Here is a 22,415-nt window from a genome sequence, read left to right as displayed (position 1 = left end):
TCAAACTTCACAAAATTTTTATTCCAGAAGTAACCAAATCAGCACATTAAGTTAATCATGCAAAGATTCGTTTATCCAGGGCGTCCTTCAAAAGGAAACATAGATCCATTACTTGAATGCATTGAGTAATCTTATTTTTCACACCTTCTTTTTTCTCGGTAATCTGCGAGTTGAGGTCTAACTTAACAAGAATGCAAGTTTCTTGTACAATGAGAATTCTGTGCGTGTTATAGATATGGCCTAAAGATCGTTAAATATATAATAAAAATAGCAAACACAACGAAGGACAAAACATTTTTGTTCAGTATGCAAATAAACGAGTCACTGTGGCAATCAGTTGGCGACCATGGCGACCTCTCCCAAACAAAACTTTAATTTTTTTTTTGTGACTGCATTCTCACTGCATGTGTATGCCTTGTGGATGTGGCCACCTAAAAAAAAAAGTGTCACCGAACCTCAACTGAGTAACAGGAAGGTCAGATTTGATGGTCAAAAAGTCACCGTCCTCCCGAAAGAAAAAAGAACAAATACAGGAAGATGTAGAAGAGGAACTGAAACGATATTAAGGATCTCATTCGGTAGACATTAGCGTGGCCCTTTTATAAATGCAGGGGTCTTCTCTATTAACTTGAAACAAAAAAAGATAAAAGGAAATCGTAAGGTAATTAATTTGAACCTCGATATCTGCATTGGGGAAATGATTAAAAAAAAAAACACAGTTAGTGCAATATAGCTTCGGTACAGTTTCTTCCAAAGAGTCCATCTCTGCACAAGCTTCGATAGCCTTTGCTGGTGAATCCTGTGTGGCAGCGCTGGATCGAAGAATAGGGATTAGAAGAACAAGGGTTCTGCAAGGAAGAAAAATGTGTGTTTGTCTGATGTTAATATAATTAGGGAAAAACTGGAGACTGTGTGATTGATGTTGTGATAGTAATATTGTCTGTATTAGGTGCCCAGCTATAAAGCTGTATTAAATTTGATAGTCCTCCTGGTCACAAAATGTTTCTTCCTACTGGTTTATTCAATAAAATTATTTTAAAAAGCCATCTCCTTAATTATTAGTTAGCAGAGATGTCGCAATCTGATTTGCCGTTGTCGATAAGGATACAGACAACGCTTCCCGCGTCAACGTGTCACGCACTGGTCACGCGCTGAAAAAAATGTTTTACTTGACGTCGATATTGTGGTCGAGAACACGTCAAAAGACAAATCTGCTGTGGACTCACTCGGCTACGCCTCGTAAGTCCATAACATTTTGACCTCTGTAATGACAAATATCGTTGTGGATAAGAGTACAGACTAACGCTAAACTGCTGCTGATTTTTTAAACCTTGAAACCCCTAAGAATAACCATCCAATTTCTGTCTCTACTATATTACTACTAATCATTCATTGAGATCGTGAGAATGAAGTAAATGATCACCAAGCTAAGAAGCTTTGACTGTTAAATAAATTCTCCTTGTCAGCGTCTAAGAAAGCGTATAGAAAACAGTACAGAGAATATTGTTACAGATGTTAGGTTGGGAAGGGTCAGTAGCCGAACCTCGATTATCTGGTGTTTTTAGTTATCCGGACTCGTTCCTCTGCTCCCAAATTATCACGATTATCAATTGGTTACATTAAAGTTGTGAATCAACTTTTTCCCATCAAACAAAGCAGACGCTCTGAAACAATGCTGACCCTATTTCGTCAATGCAGCTTGAAAGAAAGATGGAATTAGCGACGAGGGTACGCTCTAGCAGCTTGAAAATGATTGACATCTGAATTACGAGCTCATTATTTTTGGCTTGAGAATGGAGAACAGAACCTCCAGCAGCCACTCAGTAAAAGAGAAAAAAAAAATTATTCACAAGGTTTAAGGACCGATGAAAGGTGCCTAGCAACCAGCTTGTCAGTTGTCATTATAGAAGCTGTAAACAGCATATTTCTCTATCTGAATATCCCCACCCAAGAGAAATAATAGTTCGTGTCCTCGTCTATCAGTTTTGAAATCAACACCTTAAGGAGTTAAGGCTGATAGTTTCTAAAGAAACTGTTTGGGGTTGCGTCGGTGGGGGATAACGAAATAATTTGAATATATCAACAAACTTGAAATGGTAAATTGGCCACCGTAACGATTATAAAAGCTGACGTTCCGAACGTTAGCCCTTCGCCGGAGCGAAGGAGTCTCACAGGAGATTTAAAAATATCAAGAAAACAGTGTTGTTTTGTTTCGACAGTTCAATTTTTTAGGAGGTTCAATGCGTGCTAAGACGTTCTTTCACTTAGAACGGTTTGGGGAGCTATTGAATGATTCCCACATCGGTGAGGAAGACGGGAAGGAATGAATGTGAGCGGTTGTGGGTCTCTTCACAGGACATCGACTGAGGTTTGCAAATCGGAGAATCTAAGTAAAGTTATTTTTTACCCGCCAATGAATCTTCTTGTTTCCAATAGGTCTAAATGGTTCTTTTTTTTAGATCGAAGGTTGTCAATGGTTCAACTTGCGGACAGTCTCTCTTTTCCATCTTTCTTTCCAAGGTGGCGGGTTTGTCGATCACGGAATGACCGGGAAAGTACTCGGGGCGAGTTTTAAAGGGTCTCAAATGCAAGCGCCACTCGTTGCGCCTAGAGTAATATGCGTAATTCCGGCTGATGGCCGGGCAACTCTCAGTCCAACCCCTGAGAGCGCCCGTAAAAGTTTAGGAACCGCGCCCGTCTATCATTAAAAGGAAAAGGATGTAATCAACTCGTCGTTTACGCTCCTATTCAACTGACCGCCGTTAAATCATTTCATTTAAAAGGTGACATTTGCGAAATAAAGAAATTATTATCATCGCGTCTGAAGACAAACATCAATTGTATTTTTTCCTATCTACTTAATTTGAAGGCTTTTCTTCTGTAGCGCACATTTGAAAACTTAGCTGTTCTAATTACGGTTCTTTTGTAGGGAAAACCATATACTTTATTACAGTTGATTTGCGCTGACCGTACTTCCAAACGTAGGTCGTTGGCTAAAAGAAAATAAAAAGATTCATTTATGAAGCCTTCTAGTTGTAATTTGCAGTTAATATCCACGTATTATTATTTGGCTGTGTCTCACAAGGACTGGGAACTACCGAATTCACGAATTTGATTGGCTGAAATCAATACTGAAAGCGGTCTAGATTTTCCCATCTAGACCGGAATCTAGACCAGATTCTAGACCGGTCTAGAACGAAAAGGTACAAACAAGACAAAAAATTGGCATATAAGACACAGCCATATAATAAACATCTTAACCGAGCAAGGTCGGTCTGTATGGGAGAATCTTGACCTCGGTCGCTGGTACAGACCTCACTGCGTGAGGCGACCTCGGTCAAGATTAGGGACCTTACGCAACCACGACGGCGACGGCAACGAGGACGTGGAAAAACAAGAGATCTAATTGGCAGAACAACAGCTCAGCACGTGCGTTTTGAAACTTTGTACATTTCTTAGCCGTCCTATGCAAAACAACAACTTAAAATCGCCAAAATTTGCGTCCTCTGCAAACCGAAACCGCAACGGCAAATTATTTTAACTTCTATTTGGAACTCAACGCTACTTTTACACGTCATGCTGAAGTTGAGCTGTGGCGCTGTATGAGACAGTAAGCTCCTCCAACCATTTTTGAAATTCTAACTAAGAGTAGAAATTCATTTTTTAATCGAAGTCTTCCTTGACGTTGCCGTCCTGATTGCGTAAGGTCCCTATTCTCCCATACAGACCTCCCGCTCGGTTAATAAGAACTAGATATTCGAGTAACGTTCGGTTGATAAGAAATTTGCAAGCCCTGCTCTCGCTTCCCCAGAAAAAAAATTCTTTTTTTATTTTTGTCGACTTTGTTTTTGGTACGAATCTGAGGGTGTCAGGTGAAAAAGATTAAACGCGTCAAGCACCTCTTAGGCCTGAATACATTACCAAAACGTGAGAAATCAGAGAAATTATATTTTGACAGCAAAAAGAGCCTTTTACCTGGATACTTGCTTTCAATTTAAATTCATTTTCGAATTTTATTTTCATAATTTTAATTAACATGTTTTGAAGATGGTAATTAGGGTCCAATTTTGGTCCATTTAAGACCCACAGATCACATGGCAAAATTAAAAGAAGTCGAAACCTATTTTCATTTGCGCGATTGAATAAAATGCGTCGAGCTCGTTAGAAAACGAGTTACCATTGTGCTGTGTGAGAATTGTCATCTGCAGCTGGCTTTCATCAGCACATTTGTAAAGAGGTCCCACCTCAGAGCGGCTGAAAAAATATAATTAACGAATCATGACCTAATGATGAAGGTAATAAACTTGACGTTCATTAGTTTGTAACCCTGAAGGCAAGATAGCAGTAATCAGAGGTTGCGCCCCTAGCAGTTGACGATTTCTTTCAAATCTCGTTATTTTATCGTGTGGGGATGCACTCTTTTATCTAGATAAGCTCAGCTTATCTGAAAAATCGATTTCTATCTTTAATGAGTTGATCGAACTTTGATGTGTTTTTGCCTCCCGTAGAATTCACAATTTGCGGCCGAATTTGAATTTTGAGTTGACCTTGCTGACGATTGCGAAACAGCGAGTGGCGCCAAACTCCCAACAGGATATAAGTCAAGGTTAGAAACCATGTAGATGATATTTTCTATTTTTTCCAAGATTAATTAAATGGTAGAATGAAAAGAGGAAGGCGCATTTGAAAAAGGTAAGTGTTTAAATTCCCCGCAGGGGAACTTAAATTGTTAATTTTACTTGATTAAAAGTAAGGGCTATGTTGGAATAATAATTTGTTAACTTACCATGGTGAAAGAAGCGAGGAAAGTAAATAAGTTTTCATCAAATCATCAAACCAGTGAAAAGTCTGAAATTGTCAATATGATTTTTCTTGGTTACATATACAAAAATCGCGGTCTACTGAAACTTAAAACCGAGATCTTACCTTGATTCTTTAACCTCTTAAAACGTTGTTTACAAATGTTCTCTTCTTTTTTCCCTCAAATTGAAGTATCTTTTTACTTCCGATGCGTTTAATATCGCAATTATCTTCTGAAGAGTTGATTATTTCCTGGAGCGAAGTTTCGAATATCTCCCTGTGGAGATGTGATTCAAGAATAAATCATTGTCACATTTTGTCAGCTCCGACCAGATTGTAACCTTGGAATAAGGCAGCTGTCATTTCATCCAATCTGAGTTTCATTAAGGTAACTTTTTTCGAATGATATCGCTGTTAGAATTGCAGTGGAGTCAGCTGTTTCTTGATAGTGAACGTACTATATGTGAGGACTGCGTAAAGTGCCTATGAAGTAAAAACTTTTTTTGCCCTGTTTGTTTGCTTATGTCTTGATGAACACAGCTAAGCGATTTTGACCGAACAAAAGAACTTTCTTGTATTATTTTTTGAACCTCAAAGTTTGGATTTTGCAATCTGAAATGGGTCCATTTTGCGCGCGGTCAAATCTCATCTTACAAAGGAAGTGACTTAGTTGGTGGTTCTGAAGACAACAAACAAAAGCTTAAACAAAGCGCCAGAACCACCAACTACGTCATCAGAGCCACCAAAAAGCCGATTTAAATTTATTTTCTTGAAATTTCTTTTGTCATTCCTTAATAAGGACATAATAAGCTTCAAAATTATGCAAAAAAATTACTTCATAGGCACTTTAAAAGAGAAATAAATTACCTTGAAATGCAATATTGCCTCCTGTATACAAACGCATAATACGATTCTAAGAAGCAATAAGAAATGTCCTACGTGGACCCATCAATTATGGTTTGCGGAAAGAAATTCAGAAAATCTTTGCTATCAAGAATCTATTATTTTTCCTTTTTTTTTTGTTCCTTTCGGTCTCATTTTTTTCACTCTCTTCTTCTTCTTTTTTTTTTTTCGTTTTCACATGTGATTTACTGACAATCTGTGATCAAGCAATAAAACTGTTTGCGCACTTTTGTACATGAAAGTGTTCACATGGTTATGTTGAGTTATATGCATTACCGACACCAGAAATGAAGTGTACGCCGATTTATCGAGAATTGCTTAAAAATTAAAAAAAAAAGACTCTTGGCAATGACAATAATTATCGGAAACTCATCGACATTAAACTTAACTTTAATGAAAACCGGTAAAACGATACCAAACACTGCAGGACATTTGGGACAAGAGGGTGAATAACATTTGATATTTTGTTTGCTTTCTTTTCCTAAGACACATCCTAGTGTAAACATCAGAACAACGCTCATAAGGTTTGTTTTCAAGATGGAATGAGGGCACCGACTAACGTGTTGTCAAAGGCTGATGATTTTGATAGAAAGCGTAAGGACTTCCCTCGATAAAACTCAGCTTCGAGGATTCTCTACATAGCCTTATACGCAATCTATCTTGTTCAAACCGTTTCTCAATTAATTTTCAGGTGTGTGAAAAAGATGCCTCTAGTTCTTCGACATCGTTCAACGACAGCTTTGTTTGTGGCATTCTACGCAACAGTCCTTTTTCACGATGAAGTCGAAAGCGCTCAAAGCAGCGTCTCAGGTAATCCAGGCTACATAACATAATCTTATCATTTTAATTAACAATCCTGCTTTATCAGATGAAGTTATGGAGTGTTTGTGAAAGGTATGTAAAAATTTTGAAAGCAGTCCATTTCAAGATATCGACTTATGCCCTCTGGTAAGGTGAGATTTTTGTCAAAACTGAAGTGAAATTTTCCAAAGTTTTGATTTTTTTCGGTTTGTCTCTTAACTAATCACGGGCCTCTTTCGACCGTTTTAGATTCCTTATTTTAGTTTTGACTTGAAAGTGCAAAACTTGTCACTGTAAGTTTTCATCTCTGGCAAGCATGCACAGTGGCTCTTTATCCCCATTTGTTTCAGCCCATCCGCCTCTACTTCCTTCACCTTCGGCTGGCAGGAATCCTACGTCCCTATCATCTTCTCCAGAGGGTTCGTCACATTCTCCTCCAGTATCTTTATTTGACGGAGGGTCTCTATCTCGTCTGCCTTCATCTCCCTCATTGTCGTCTGTTGGGGATCCTCCTTCCCCACCATCTCTTCCAGCCGATGGCCACCTACCTTCAATTCCTTCACCGTCACCTGGTGGGAATCTTCCGCAACCACCATTACCTTCTCCGTTTGGGCAGTCGTTGGCTGTCGGTGGACCTCCATCTCCATTATCTCTTTCAGCTGGTGAGGATCCACCTGTAACACCTTTACCTCCCCCACCTTCATCTGATGGGAATCCGCCGTTACTACCATTACCACCTCCAGATGGGGAGCCACTGGCTGGCGGTGGGCCTCCATCTCCAGGCCTTTCAGCCGATGACCACCTACCTTCACCTCTTTCATTGCCGTCTGGCGAGAATCCTCCGTCCCCACCATCTTCTTGCTCAATTGGTCGTCCACCTTCGCCACCAGGTGGGAATCCCACCCAAACACCGCGTGCACCTACCTTACTACCACGTCCTCGACCACTACTTCCCCAACCACCACTTCCACGGCCGCCACCACAACTCCCAACATTGCAGCCACAATCACCACTACAGCAATTACCATCAACGTCCGTACCGACGACTCCACTATCTTCTGAACCTCCAACTTCATCGAGCGGGATTCTGACCGGTGGTACCTTACCCGCTTTAGTTGTTTCTCCGACTGCACCTGCCCCTGACTACTTCATCCTTAATTCTTTACGCCTCATTTGCAGTCCAAATGAGATCCCAACCAATGGTAAGGCAAAAATTCAAGTCTCACTCAGGAAACACTACAGTCTTTTATGCATTTGCTTAAGCACATTATGTACGTGTAACATTCAAGAGGAAATTTGGGACCTTCTGGAATGCCTTGACAGTAATCTGTGGCCATGAATTTGGAGTGAAGTTTTTATTAATTTCCTCAAATGTTCGACGTATATTACAAAACGAGTTAAAAATATATTGTTTGTTTGTTTACATCTTTAGCCTCCATAGATCCAAAATGGATTGAGAGCGTTCGGCGTTTTATACTCCGATGTTTCCGAAGCTATGATAAATATAAGAGATTTACCTGCAAAAATCGCTGTGGCAACGACGACAGATTGGAAAATGTTTCTATACCCGTATTTAGTAGGTTTATACCCCTATGCTACTGTGACAGGCTTTGTGACAGCTTTGGTGACTGCTGCTACGACTTCGATGTAATGTAAGCTTTCTTTCTTTTTTATTGTTCGTTGATTTGTATGTGTGTTGTATGATACTAGGTCGCAGTGCAAAAAAAGGTAAGTGACAGTGGCTGCTTTAAGGTGTGCACTGTTTACGGTAGTAAATAAATGATTACTGATTATGATCTGCTTCCTACTGACTGAATCATTTCAAGTCACATTGAACGAAAAAGAGAGTTTTACTAGACGCGTACGTTGTAAAAGTGCAATCACCACATTCATGTACCGTGCAAGTAAACCTTACATGATATTTTTATCCTGCTCACATTTCATTTATTTAACGAAATGATCAACCATGTTGACATGAAAATATCGACTGGATTTAGCCATAGACGACTTCCTACAGCACAAAATTGCATGAATGATGTACTTTTGATCCAATGATCTTGAATACTTACACCACCTCCACAGTCAAGAAGGTGTAAATCCAAACCTATCCACGACCTGCTCATAACTATGTTTTCCCGCGCTACAGTAAATTTCTGGAATTAACTTTTGTCTTTTATTTCTAACTTTTGTTGGGTCTTTGTGGTTTCTTCTTTCTGTGATTGAGCGCTGTGATGACCTTGCTTATGGAATTATGACATTCTGTTGAAAGGCACCACGCATGCAATTTTTGATAATTTTTTAATGTGCTGTCAGAATTTTTAGTTCTCTAATTTATGTCATGGTTTCCTTCATAGTTGTCGTGCGCAAGTGAATCCTGAAAGAAGCACTTTAAGTGCAACTGAAACCTGCTTCGCTTTAAAAGACAACCCACTTTGGCCCATTTACAACGGTTACGCTGTCTGGAGTACATGTCCTCAAAAATGGGAAGAAAACGAAACGCCAAAAAAATGTGAGAACGAAGATCAAAGTGAACTCCTGATAAGTTTGCCGGTTTTCGACCAAGACAATCTCAAAACGTATAAAAACATATTTTGTGCAAGATGTAATGGAGCTGTAAACACGACTTACTGGAGGCTTAGTTTTGTCTGCTCTTCATGGTTCAACTTTACCGCATCGAATATTTCCACTAATGTGAACACTTTGCTAAACAACTGTTCGTTGGACATATCACCGCAAGATTTCCAGCAAAGCTCATTGAAACGATGCATTCCTCGGTTTCAAGATTGTCAAGTAGTGAGTCAACAAAAAAACCAATCTCACTGCCAAATGGAGTGCCTGCGGTACGCTTTCCCAGTGTGTTTTAATTCGGCGAGAATACTACGTTTTCGAAACCCACAATGCGCATTGTGTAATGGCTTCAAACCTGTTGATCTCGAAAATGAATGTGAATCTGGGAGTGCTCCGAATCTTCCACCATTGACCATTTTGTTTGATTTTACTTCCACGTCCAAATGCAAGATTAGGGTAGATGAGATAAAAGAGGGCGTGTTTCAACGGATTGAACGTACCGTAGTTTGTTCTGATGATGAATTGTATGATCCTTCCGCTGCAAGCTGCAAAAAGGTTGTCTCACTTGAAGATTATGGCGACCATCAGCTTGATAAGCGCAATAGCTCAGACTATTGGAATCCAAATTGTACTATTGTGGCGTTTAACAAAACGGATTTCAAGCAGCTTCCCAACGGATCCATCTATTCGAGTCATCACAGGAAGACTTACAATAACAACACCTACAAATTTATTGACGATAAACTACTGTTATGTGTAAATCTTTCGAGGAACTTTACTGGTACAGATTTGAAGCGCGATTATCAGTGGACTGAGATCACTAGAGCCACGCCAGCATCGCTGCAGCTTTTCACTTTTATTGGATCCATACTGTCGATGGTCTCTCTAATTTTTCTGCTTTTGACATACATCATGTTTACTGAGCTCCGCAACCTACCGGGGAAAATCATTATAAACTTGGCCATTTCTCTTCTGCTGCATCAGAGTTGTTTCTTTGCGGGAGGAGCGATTAAAGATCCCGAGACGTGTCTGTCAGTTGCAGTTCTACTCCATTTCTTTGTTCTCTCTTCTTTTACTTGGATGAGCGTAATGGCTTATGATGTGCATCGGATTTTTGCTCCGTTAAGTAAGTTCATTTTCCTGAAAGAGTCTTTGAAATTTTTTTCTGAAAAAGGGTATGAACCTAGTGTATGTTTATCGCTTGCATTACGAAGATGTGATGAAAATGAGAGGTGCTTGGACAACATGCTTCACTGTTACATCACCCCCTCCAGCCAGGAGCGGGTAATGCAACTGTGACGAAATTCCAGGGTGGGGTGGGTGTGAGGGTAATGGTTTAGGCATCTTGCGATGGTCTATCATCCCTTCGAGTAACCCTTGCAATGCTTCCAATTGCTTCATGGGCGAGAATCTTGGTAAGCCCTTCAAGAGGTAGTGTTCTCCCCAAAGTTTACTCTTATGAATAGACTTTACTCAGTCCCAATTCCTCGAGGTGCTTGGACAAGATGCTTGACTGTTGCATCACCCCCTCCAGCCAGGAGCGGGTAATGCAACAGTGACGAAATTCCAGGGTGGGGTGGGTGTGAGGGTAACGGTTTAGGTATATTGCGATGGTCTATCATCCCTTCGAGTAACCCTTGCAATGCTTGCAATAGCTTCATGGGAGAGAATCTTGGTAAGCTCTTCAAGAGGTAGTGTTCCCCCCAAAGTTAACTCTTATGAATAGGCTTTACTCAGTCGCAATTCCTCGAGATGTTTGAAAGACAGATTTCTGCCCCATAGCAGCCAAAGGGAGAGGGAGAGAGAGAGAGAGAGAGGTCCGTAGCAAGCGAGGTCCGTACTTCGCTGAAGACCTGATGAGTTCTATAGCTCAGTAACCTCCCGATTCAGCCCTCTACTAAATCACTAAGTTAATACCATAACCTAAGTTGGTCCTATCGCGCTTATCATTATTTCAAAAGAAGGATCGGGAGTTGCAGCGAATCTACATGATGGCGACAACAAACGTCTTACGGTGTACTGTGTGTATGCCTGGGGAGTTCCGGCTGTGATTGTTGTCACATGTGTCGTAATTGATCATATACAAAGAGGAGCTATCGGATATGGTGAGTTTTTTGCATTGCTAAATTATTGATGCCCTTGAGGAATAAACCATCATCGGAGCTTTCGTTGATTCTTTGTAGGTAGGGAATGTTTATAAAATTAGTTATTGGCGAGTTCCTTGCATTTCTAAAGCATTGAGGGTGCAGAAAAATTGACCTTTGTTAAAGCTCTAGTTTATTGCTTTTGGTTAGGGAGTACATTTCCATACCCATATGAGGGACCAATCATTTGAACTTTTTTTCGCTTGGGTGATGACACGAAGGACTTTTGTGGGATCACATGGTCTTCTTTGGAAGGGGAAAAGCAGTTGCTAACATAGTATGAAGGGTGGGACTATAGAAAACTGACTGCCAATTAACTACCAACGAGGGTGTGGGGGGGGAGGGCAGGGAAGGGAAGTCAAAAGAATATTAAAGAGCCTTATTGGGAGAACAGGTAAAATTTCATTGTGTCCAAATCAAAATCCTCCAACATCTCACTTTGGCGGTATATTATGTGCGGTCTCAAAATATCATTTTCCTCTCTTACTGATAACCTTTTTGTATTAAGAATTTGTGATTTTCTTATATTCACAATAGGACAAGGTAAAGAGGAATGTTTTATATCTCAGCCGCTGGCCAAGCTTTATTCGTTTGTTGTGCCTGTCGCCCCAGTCCTGCTCTTCAATCTATTGGCACTCGGACACACTGTGAGTCGCATCGTCAAAACGCGAAAGGTATATGCAGATTTGATCGACGTTTTTTCTTTTAACCACGTTTTACCCTTTAGTAGAAGAAGTTAAGTTTACTGAAAGATTTAACCGATATCAGTATGCATATTTTCGGTACCAAAGAGATATGAAGTAATTTTTTTTTCTCACACGAGGCGCTAAGGAGCCAGGTGATACTCGTTGGATTCAGTCCTACGGTACTGATGGACAGAATTTCTGTTATAGTCAACAGCTTCTTTTGTTGATGATCATTTCCTTTATTCTCCTGACCTTAATATTTGATTTAGTGGTGACCCTGTGAGGAGAAATTAGATGCTTGTCACTCTCAAAAGTTGCCAGGTCAAAATAACCATCAATGGGAAATACTACTCTTTCTTAGTGTTCAGGAAATGCATGATGTATTTCTTTATTGATATAACGAACAGCTGGAAAACTAAGTGGTAATTAGTGAATAATGTAACTTGTTGTAAATGTTTTTCTTTGTTAGAACAGTTTTCAAAGAAGTGTCGAAACCCAAAACCAAATAAATCCCAGCGACCATTCATTTGATTGGTTGAGATGGTGATAACCAGTCCCAGAGCGAAGTAAAGCAAAACTAGAGCAATCTAGCTAGGATCACTTTGAAATATACTCTCAATATTTAATTAATATTCTCTTAAAGGAAACTCAACAAATCACCAATCAGCGACAAAGCAACAGTGTGGCTGTAATTTGCGTCAAAATGGTGTCAGTTGTGGGCTTGACTTGGATTCTTGGAATTGTTGCGAATGTGAAGGCATTGTCGTTGCTATGGTACCCGTATGTGATTATGAACAGTCTTCAAGGCAGGTTTTCTTTTACCATTGTATTTACTTCTTCTGTCTCTCCTCTTGGTATCGATCTCAGTGTCGTTGAAAAAGATGGATATTTTCCATTGCCGTTTCGCGGCTTGGTAGATTTCCATCTCTATTCATCTTCACTTTGGTAAATATTTTTTAGTTATATTTGTGACAATTCTGTGCCACGAAGTTTACTCGTGTACGTAGACATTCATACGGAGTTCATGCTTTTCTTACCGAAACATCTAAGCATTTTTTGAGGTACATCACATTGCTATATGCCGAGAATTTCACTAAAAAAAACGAGCACTGTGAATGATTGATTCTCGGTCACGTGACCCTGATCTAGTCCAAGTCAAATGTATCCCGATCGGGATACAATTGCACAGTTGTTGCCCACGCACCGAATATAACCGCATGCTTTTGCCATATGATTGTTTAAGGGAAATTCTAAATATATAACAAAGCACTTAATGTATGGTCCCGCGGGAAACTGGTTAGTTTTGTCTTTCCTTGAGTCGTGATGTTTCCCGAAACGAAGTTGAGGGAAACATCAGGACTCCCGGAAAAACAAAACTAACTGTTTCCCTTGGGACCATACATTAAGGGTATATCATTTTCAGGAGCCAGAGCCCTTGAACTTAAAAAAAAAATTAAATGGAGGAACAGTAGCTAAGGTGTAAAGAAGTTCGGTGGGTGTTTTATGAAATAAGCACGGTTTACCCGTCATCCCCCTACATTTCCTGAATTTTGCTCCTTTTCTTAATTAATAGGGCTATTTATTTTTCTGGCATTTGCTGTGAGTGGAAGAGCTCTAGAGTTGTGCAGAGTTAAACTGAACAAATCGACAAAGAAACCGCCAGCATTGAACCGAGACCAGATGCATTCCAACTGTACTCTGCAGTCCACTGCCAATGTAACTTGTGATTATCAAGATAAACGAGATACTTACATCTAAAAAAAAGCAAAGGAACTAAAACAAATTAAACAACAAGTAGATGGATATTGCAGCCTTTAGTGTCGGGCGTGTCTAGTCAGATGTACCTAACTCAAAGTGACAAGCAGAACTAAAATGTGCTCAATTGAGGGCGCGTAAAGTTCGAATTGGTATTCGTACTGGTAATGATGATAATAATTTAGTGATAAAAACGAGCGATAAAAAATATGAACGACGTTTCGACCGCTCCACGGTCATTTTCAAGTTAGAGTTCACGAGTTTTTCCGCATATATACGATTTCTGAAACAGTAGAATGAAGGTAAAAACCAAGTATTTACATATAAACAATAAAGCTAATAACTAATAACAAAGTGCAAAAACGAAGTGTAGATAAGCGGTGAAAAGGATGAAAATTAATTAATATGAAGTGTTAAGCAAACAGCTTCGCGCGAATAGAATCGCTCTGTTTGTTCACTTTTGGCTTAAGGTCCCGAATAAGAAGCATTTCGAAAATCAAACAATCGAACTTGTTTGAGCATTTCCTCAGGACCCTAAAGTTCTTTGCGATTTCACATGGTTCGATTCCATGTTCTCTTACCTGGTTGCCCAGTACCGATCGTTTATGCTCCTCCACACGTTGATGTAGGTGTCGGCTTGTAAAGCCGACATAATCTGTATCGCACAGATCACACTTAAAGAGATATACAACGTTTTCCTAGTCGACAATTGGAGGTTTAAGTTCCTTAGCTTTGAGCTCATCTTTGATCTTGCGGCAGAATGTACTTCGGTATTTATCTTCCGGCTAAGATCACTAAGTTGTTCGTGTAGTTTGTTTGCTGATCTCTGATCCTTGAAGGGCATGGGTACCCTAACGGGAATTTCACCTGCTTGTTGCGGGGGACGCGTGTAATGATAAAAATAACGCGTATAATAATAAAAAATAACGCGTGTAATGATAAAAAATAATTGTAATAATAATACACCGAATCGAAATATGGCGTCCAATTTCAATTGCCATTGTTCTGGACTTACTAGCCACTCACACATGTGATAATCCTTTTGTGTTTCCACGTGAAGACGAGGCTAGTAAGTCTACAATTGATGGTAATTCAAATTAGACGCCATATTTCAATTCGGTGTATAACAATAATAATTATTATAGTAAAAACTTCTTTTGGGGCACAGGTACGTAATCTCAGAGCACTTTTCAGATGAAAGAAATAAAGAAATATATAACCTCTGAATAAAACAATGCAATAAACTTAATAACTGATGTTTCGAGTTTCCTAAAAAAAAAACCTTTTACACTTTAATTTTTAATGGCAAGCAACTTCAAAGAGTTGGTACAGCTACGGAGAAAGACCGAGCTCAGTATGTCTGGGTCTGATCGTCAGGTACTTCTCAAAACATACCTCTGTTTGCATAACGAAGATTTACGGGTGGAGGCCTTTTTTTTTTCTTCGGGAAAGAGGGGGAGATGGGAACAATCAATTCCTTTTTGTCTATTCCTAACCCAAATAATTTTACACGAACGGCGAAAAGAAAAGCGATAGGAAAACCGAGGAATTCTTGTTACCCCGGCCCCACTCAAGGTAATAATATGAACAGTACAGTACAGTTTAGGGGAGCATTTTACACCGTAACATCGGTATGCATATTCTCCATACTGTTATCGACTCATTTCCTCTGGCACTGGCGAGGAGAGTTTGTTGAAAAATGAATAGATTCTTAAGTAAGTTGTTATTTGTGTTATTCTCGTGGCCTTCATGTGTGAGTCAGGGTTGAAACTGTAAGCAGAAATTAGCTGCTAGACATTCCTAACGTTCAAAGGGTTAATATGTACAGGCTGAGCCGCATACAGCCTAAATTGGTAGTCTAGAAGGGTAGCCTACAATGAACAGAAAGTTGTGATACGAGTGATCACATGCGTATCGCACACCGGTGCATATCAAGAGTATATTCTCTTCTGCATATAAATCCATTTTTACAAGATAACTTGAACATAAAAAAAAACACGAAAATAAATAATAACAACGAGTTAAGTAAATGACGCTAACTTGAATCAGAATTCTGAACTATATTGTGTTTGTTTTTCCCGATGATCTACATTGCGCTCACAATTTCTACGCAAAATAAATAGAATTATTATCATTAATCACTCATTTATTCCTCCGTCAAACAGTAGTTATCTATTGGAAAAAAAACCTTCTTTGAATTTATACTGATGTGCACTCCAAATTGTGATTGGTAGAGTTAAAAACCGTGGTAACGTCCATCCCAGTCGTCCGCTGGGAAACGGTCGTTTCGTGTACGAGTAGTTTCGTTATATTAACGAACAGTTCGCCAACGTCTCGGAGCATTTCGCTGACATCTCATATAGATCCTTTGGCTAAAGGATAACAGAGTTAGGTTGTCTCAATACAAACTGAAAGTTGATAAAAGGGGTAAGTTTCTTAAGAAACTGTGGTACTGCGCTGGTGGAGGTAATAGCGTAAATTGATTTTATCAACTGAGTTGATTTTGCAAATTGGCCACCGTAAAGGGTTTAAAAGCTGACGTTTCGAGTATTGGCCCTTTCGTTAGGACGAATGTTGGAATTGTGGATTGTGTGTGTTTACATGCAGAAAGTGGAGCTACGCTACGCTATAGGTGGGAACATGGTTACGAGAAAAACAGGAATAAATCAGTGGAATACTTCCATAGGTATCGTTGATACGTATGGAATTAAGAGTACCGATTCCAAAGACAAACTTTTGTGAAAGAGTTTTGCAGCTTTCCGAGCTGCCTTAATGTAAGGAAAGGCCGCAGAATGCCATACACTGATTAGAATGAATAGGAAGATTGAAGTGTCTAGCGACTGGTTTTGATGCGTCCTTGTCACTCCTCTCTACATCGCGAAAGTTTTCTCGGAATCGGTTACCTAGTCGTCTTCTTGTTTTGCCAATGGATACCTTTTTGCAATAAGTGCAAGTTATACAGTAGATGACATTGGCGTAGGTGCACTTGAAGTGATCAGGAATCTTAATGGATCGTATGAAAAGATGAAGAGGGAAAAGAAAACTTATGGACAACCTAGGCCTCACGTACAGCGTGCAGTCGAAGAGTTCCCATATAAAAAACAGGCAGTGCAGGATAAGCCCTAATGTTGTACCGTATGAAGTTAGACGTGTCAGTCGATTGAGGCCAGGTATGCCATACGATAATTTAGTTTTGCGAGCTTTCGCCGATCTACGGCATCATCAGGGAATGTACATGGAATCTTTGAAGTGAAGAGTATATCAAGCGAGGTGTTAGGCTAGATGATAGAGGTTCAGCAGACAATAGGACAGGAAAGTGACTGGTATGTAACTGCAGTAGAAATAGGTCTATGCAGAAAATAAATATAGTCAGGGTAAATGCTATAGTTAGAATTAAGGATCTTTGAGTTCAGAACACTCCTCCCTGATGATGCCGTAGATCGGCGAAAGCACGGAAAACTAAATGATCGTAGCATACCTGGCTTCATTTGATTTACAATTCTGACTTTATAACACTATGCTACTCAAGGACAACATCCAACGTTGTACCGTCTGTTAACTGTACAGCATTTTATTTGTCACTTTTGCGAAGAAGACAAAACAAAGACGAGACGTTTGTGAATGACCTGAAACGCTTGTTAAACGAAACTAAGAAACGTCAACGAACTGATCTGAGACGTGTGCGAAATGATCTGAGAATTTGACGAGAACGACTCGTAGGCGAAGTATTAGCAACTTTTTCGTCCCTTACGTTTCCGCATGACGACAGTTTACTGCTCAGTTTATTCCATAGCACTCTAATTTTCCCAAAGTGTGGTATCCTTCTTCGGGACGGAAACCTTGGTCATAATAGCTTCCCGTATCGCCAAATCTCAACTGAATGACGGGAAGATGGGACTTGTTAGTTAGAAGACCGCTGTCCATCCGCCAAGTCTGTCTATTCTCATCGCAGTTACAGACCCACGATGGGTTAACACACGAGCCGTTCTTTCCACAGGCGCAACCATCATATACTGGACTGGCCCCATCAAAGTAGGTCATTTCTTCACCGTCACTTGACACCCACCATGCATATTCATTCCTTCTAATTCTAGAGTCCAGGCACTCGTATTTGATGAACTGTTGACAGTTGGTGGAAAGTTCTGTTAGAACCTTCAATTGAGAAATGCTGGCGGGGTTGTAATCGATGTCGAGGGAATATGAACCAACCGGGTCAAAACCATCTACATGTGTTCTGTTCTCGCTGTCATGACTGACAACTGTCACTCCAACACCACCTTTGTCAATCATGTTACAGAAAACAGGAAATGGAACCTCACCAAGAATACCGTCAGGATCAATGAAACGATCACCACTGACGTCGCTGATGTTGACCTTTACTTTGGTGCAGGTTTCGGGGTACTTGGCATAAATAATGACATTTGTTTGAATTAAGCTGAATGCATTAGACGCATGGCAAGTGTAGGTACCATTATGGGTGAGGTTAGCAGATGAAACTGTCAAGTTATTGGAGGAATCAATAACTACGCCCGAGGGTAATGACGAAGTGCCATTATATACCCACGACATCGTTGGTGTCAGGTCGCTAAAGGCAGAACAAGGCAGTGTGAGACTTTCATCGGCCTTCACTGTTGCATTCGACGGCGGCTTGATGGTGAATTTGAGAGTTGAATACACTCGGAGGTGAAGTGCAGATGATTTGCTTCCCCGAATGTTTGTGGCAGCACACAGATAGGCACCACTGTCTTGTGTAGAGACGTTCGACAGGGTTAGACTTCCTCCATTTACGAAGCTTCTTGAAGTAGGCAGCAGTCCTTGAGCCTTGCTCCATGTAACTGAATGTGGCAACGGATTACCAGTCGCGTTACAAGTCATGGAAACATTTCTACCCTCCACAGTTTCGATTCTCTCTTGACTAACTTGTACTGATGGAAGTCCTAGAATCAAAAATAGCATGTCTTAAAAAAGATCGCAAAGTCGGAAACTAAATTAATCATCTATTGCTTCATTGCAAATGACTTATTCTGTTCAATTTTACCGGCATTACTGGTGTTTTTCACTGTTCAGCAACAGCGTAAGATGTACAGCACCCTACTAAAGTTCTCATTGGTTTGCTTCTAAACAATCTCTGTCGAGACTTGCCGTAAATAAATAAACAGACGAATCAGTTGATCAACTTACCTTCATTACAGTTTTGTCCCATCAGCCCATTCCTGCACACACAACGATAACCTTTACGGGGAAAGCCAGTTTGACAACTCTGGGCCACTGGGCAAGGCTTTTTAAAACAAACGTTCTGTAAAAAAAAAACATAAATTACTACTGTTGGGTCTAAGGTACAGTCGCAAAGCGTGTTTGGTTTTGATACAAAAATCATTTATGCACGACTGACACCAATGTATCTATGCACTGTTGCATTTAAATTGCTTGCATGTATTTCGTCCATACACTCAGCCTCAGATGCAATCTTCATCCTTGGATCTATGCATTCATACATCCAAGAAGTCGCTAAACGAGTTATCTGGGCAATCGTCTGTCAACTGTGCTTTCGTCACCGATGCAGGTAGGGATCAATGCATTTATTACCTATGCATCCACGTATGTATCAATACATTGAATTTTTATCCTCACATCCACGTACTCCATTATCGCTTTTATCTATTAATTTCCTGCTACGTGGATTTGGTATGAACCTTAATTCAGTACAAAGGAAATGGAGTTGCTATTAGGTATGGGTTCGAATCCCATCGATGCCTGACTCCGGTTGTTCGCAAGTCGGACAAAGCTATCCACTAAATAACTTGCTTTCCGTGGGACGGCATGGTGGGTTTTGGTCAAAACGTTTCCGCTGGATAGCGTTTCGTCCGTTGGATGGCGTTATCTGCACTTTGAACAACTGGGTCTTGAATTTTTTCAGGACTCTCCTCTGAAATTTCTCGAATTACACCCCAGAGTTCGAATAACGGCGACTCACCTTAAATGATTTGTAAATAGCTCCTCCTCTGTATCTCATATTCAATGGATGAGCAACATCATCGGAATCACTTAACTCACACAAATATGTCCCATCGGGAAGAGGTTTTAGATTGTATGATATACAGTTATTCTCTATGTAACAATTTACTTGGCAGGCACTGGCTGATTCTGTCTCCATGGTCTTGAACACGTGACCAATTAGAAAGAAGCCCGTGATTGTCGGATTCATCTCCACTTGTCGACAATCTTCGTCTAAGAAAAAAAATAAGATGGGATAACAGATTGCAAATGTCTCGAAGAGCTTACAATTATAATCAAACTTAAAACTCCCTCTCATGTGGGAAGGCAGACAGGATGTGCGGATGGGAATTACATATCATTTTCCCAATTTTGAACTTTATGAAGTAATGAATGAAGAATAAGAGAGTTTTTTAAATGTTATGCTTTGATTTGAAAAATAGGAAGTACTGTGGAAAAAAAAGAGGAAACAATTACAACTTTGAAGATCAATCCACCACTGGCGGACAAGTCTAAACAGAAATAGCAGTAAACCACGTCCCTGGCTTTAAAAACGTATCTCCATGATAGGCATCGTGCGATGACGATTTCTGAATCAGCTTCATTTCGTGTTCCAGAGAAAATTTACACATACATAAGATTTCTGTATGAAAGGGAAAACTTTATCCGTGAAGGGGGAGGGGGTTGCAATTGGAAGCCTCGGAGAAGAGGAGATGGAAAGGGGATAGGAGTGAGGAATTGAGTGGAAAACGTGGGAGAAACGCAAAAATACGAACAATCGTGAATCATTAATCTGCATTTCTCAATAAAGGAAGGTAAAGGAGAGTCATGGGTGGGGAAGGTGGGAGAGGAGAGCGTAAGCAATCTCAGATTCTCATCCTTGCCTCCCCTCCCCTTACGTTTCATGCCACATTAATACAATGGTGCCAAAATTTTGGTAGTTAAACTCAAAGATGGGGCAAGGAAATCTGTCCTTACATTTGAAACGGTCTACAAACAAATGAACTATTCTTGAAAGTCGTTAACTTAAAAGCGATTGTAACTTTGTTGCGATTTTTTTCAAGGACACATCATTTTTTTGTATCATTATTAATTTGGCTCATAAAAGGGTTAAAATTCAAAGGTCGTTTTATAACATCGTTTAAGATGGAACGTTAGGCAGCCTGAATTTAGCGGATAAACAAAGTCGAACAAGCTTTGTAATGAGTCGTTTCGAAAAGAATTAAATCCATGCGTGGACTTTAAGCCACTTTACTCACCTTGCTGGAATGCAGCATAGATACTCGCCAAAATTAAAGATGAAAGCAGTACCGATAATTTTATTGTTGAGAACTTCATTTCTCTTCGTTTTGTGAATTTGCCTCTATGCCAGTGCGTGCAATGGCAAAATGAAAAGTTAACAGTGTTAGCTCTGGACAGTTCTCCTTTCAACCAGTTGTGAAATATTTATGGAGTAGTCATTCGTTGTCGCGGCAAGACGCTTACCTTTATGATGATTTTGGTATTCATAACTTCCTTTTTCGAGGAAAATACACATCGCTCAAAAAAGGCTAATATCCCGACCACGTCTAAGCATTCATGAGTAATTTCCCGTTTAGAGAACATTACTGAACATTTCATTCTAACACCTCAATGATTTTTAAGGTTTCTTGAGATAAATCAGTATGTTGCCAAATTGGAATGAAGTCCATCTTCGGTTTCTTTTATCGATTAATGTTACACAGTTAATTTTATTCAAGAAGAGCATTAAGACATTTATTAACAGCATATAAACGCTTTTTGGTTGAGAAAACCATGGCTAAAGTCTTCAAGTAACTTAATTGGAAATTGCACGAATAACAATGTGGAACTTCGAACACAGCTTGAAGTCTGATTTGATGTTGGACGTAAAATAGTGAAAGACAATAGACGAGGAAATGCTTTTGTTAAACACCTAAATAAACAAGCGATATTATCTGTGCCGTAGAGAACTCTCTCAAAAAAATTATTAAAGTTTATGATGTCCATAAGTAATATATTTACACTGCAGGTGTCTATGCAGTGTAGGTATAGCTATCAGAAAAAAACAACGGCTTAAATTGATTTATCATCCCTGCTTATGGGACGAGTCATAATCTTTGTAAATGTTCACAAAACAGTTTATCGTTTTCCAGTCCTTTATTCATAGAGTTGTGCAATTCACTCGCATCGCGCGCAACGAAGCCTCTTACTTATAAAACATGGCGGTGGGAAAATCTATTTTCTCAACAATCAAGTTCAAGTGTGAAATTTGTCAGTAGCATTTCAGTTTTCCAATATGATTTTAACCAATAATGTATAAAGATTCCTAGCTTCAATTACTGAAATTATAATACTCTAGGTTTCAGCACGAATTACTGTGGAAGTCGTTGACCAGACGTTGTAATTACTTACCGGGTAAAACTTATTACTTCGTCCGAGTGATATTGAATGTTATCTAAGACAGAAAATAATGTCTCTTTCTTCAGTCGGGTAATACAACTCGTTCTTAAGGGGAAAATAGATCTTTACTTTGCATGCACTCTTGCATAGAAAGTGCAAGAAAGTCGTTGTTATTGTCACTTTTGTTTGCGTACCCCTTCGGCCGTCACAGCAGCAAATAATTCAATTTATCACCTGCTATCAATAAGAATGCATGGCTATTGGAAAAACGTCAAATTTTACAAACAAGGCCAACTTCTTTAATGTTTTTTGGCTTTACCTTTTGACATTTTATCAAGCTGTACTTAATTAGTAACCAGGTATT

General features: G+C 39.7%; 2 protein-coding genes across 3 annotated transcripts; one reads left to right on the top strand and one right to left on the bottom strand.

The window, feature by feature from the left end:
* The first annotated feature begins 4,382 nt into the window (after positions 1-4,382).
* Positions 4,383-14,899, top strand: LOC148724521 (uncharacterized). 2 transcript variants are annotated; one of them, XM_088731181.1, is made up of 9 exons: positions 4,383-4,606; positions 6,395-6,513; positions 7,038-7,706; positions 7,937-8,156; positions 8,859-10,198; positions 11,034-11,177; positions 11,754-11,890; positions 12,546-12,708; positions 13,476-14,899. In XM_088731181.1, the coding sequence occupies exons 2-9, from the start codon at positions 6,408-6,410 to the stop codon at positions 13,658-13,660; spliced, it is 2,964 nt and encodes a 987-aa protein (XP_088587307.1). In that variant the 5' UTR covers positions 4,383-4,606; positions 6,395-6,407; the 3' UTR covers positions 13,661-14,899. The 2 variants fall into 2 exon arrangements, with proteins under 2 accessions (XP_088587307.1, XP_088587306.1); XM_088731180.1 differs by having other exon boundaries at positions 6,855-7,706.
* Positions 14,900-17,200: 2,301 nt separating this feature from the next.
* LOC148724520 (uncharacterized) lies at positions 17,201-21,289 on the bottom strand. The gene is made up of 3 exons (XM_088732004.1): positions 19,632-21,289; positions 18,839-18,953; positions 17,201-18,594 (listed from the first exon to the last, which is right to left on the bottom strand). The coding sequence occupies exons 1-3, from the start codon at positions 19,968-19,970 to the stop codon at positions 17,435-17,437; spliced, it is 1,614 nt and encodes a 537-aa protein (XP_088588130.1). The 5' UTR covers positions 19,971-21,289; the 3' UTR covers positions 17,201-17,434.
* Between the last annotated feature and the right edge of the window lie 1,126 nt (positions 21,290-22,415).

Source organism: Stylophora pistillata, chromosome 8 (assembly GCF_964205215.1).
Source record: "Stylophora pistillata chromosome 8, jaStyPist1.2, whole genome shotgun sequence".
Classification (NCBI taxonomy): domain Eukaryota; kingdom Metazoa; phylum Cnidaria; class Anthozoa; order Scleractinia; family Pocilloporidae; genus Stylophora; species Stylophora pistillata.
The sequence above is the reverse complement of the archived record's forward strand: the minus strand, read 5'-3'. Positions and strand labels throughout refer to the sequence as shown.

Excerpts from the sequence above, each read along its gene's own strand:
- LOC148724521 (XM_088731180.1), top strand. The coding sequence starts at position 6,408 with ATGCCTCTAGTTCTTCGACATCGTTCAACGACAGCTTTGTTTGTGGCA. Across the intron at positions 8,157-8,858 it reads TGCTACGACTTCGATGTAAT|TTGTCGTGCGCAAGTGAATC; the intron begins GTAAGCTTTCTT and ends TTTCCTTCATAG. Across the intron at positions 11,178-11,753 it reads AAGAGGAGCTATCGGATATG|GACAAGGTAAAGAGGAATGT; the intron begins GTGAGTTTTTTG and ends TATTCACAATAG.
- LOC148724520 (XM_088732004.1), bottom strand. The coding sequence starts at position 19,970 with ATGAGAGGGAGTTTTAAGTTTGATTATAATTGTAAGCTCTTCGAGACA. Across the intron at positions 18,954-19,631 it reads CTATTTACAAATCATTTAAG|AACGTTTGTTTTAAAAAGCC; the intron begins GTGAGTCGCCGT and ends TTTTTTTTACAG. Across the intron at positions 18,595-18,838 it reads GGGACAAAACTGTAATGAAG|GACTTCCATCAGTACAAGTT; the intron begins GTAAGTTGATCA and ends TTTTGATTCTAG.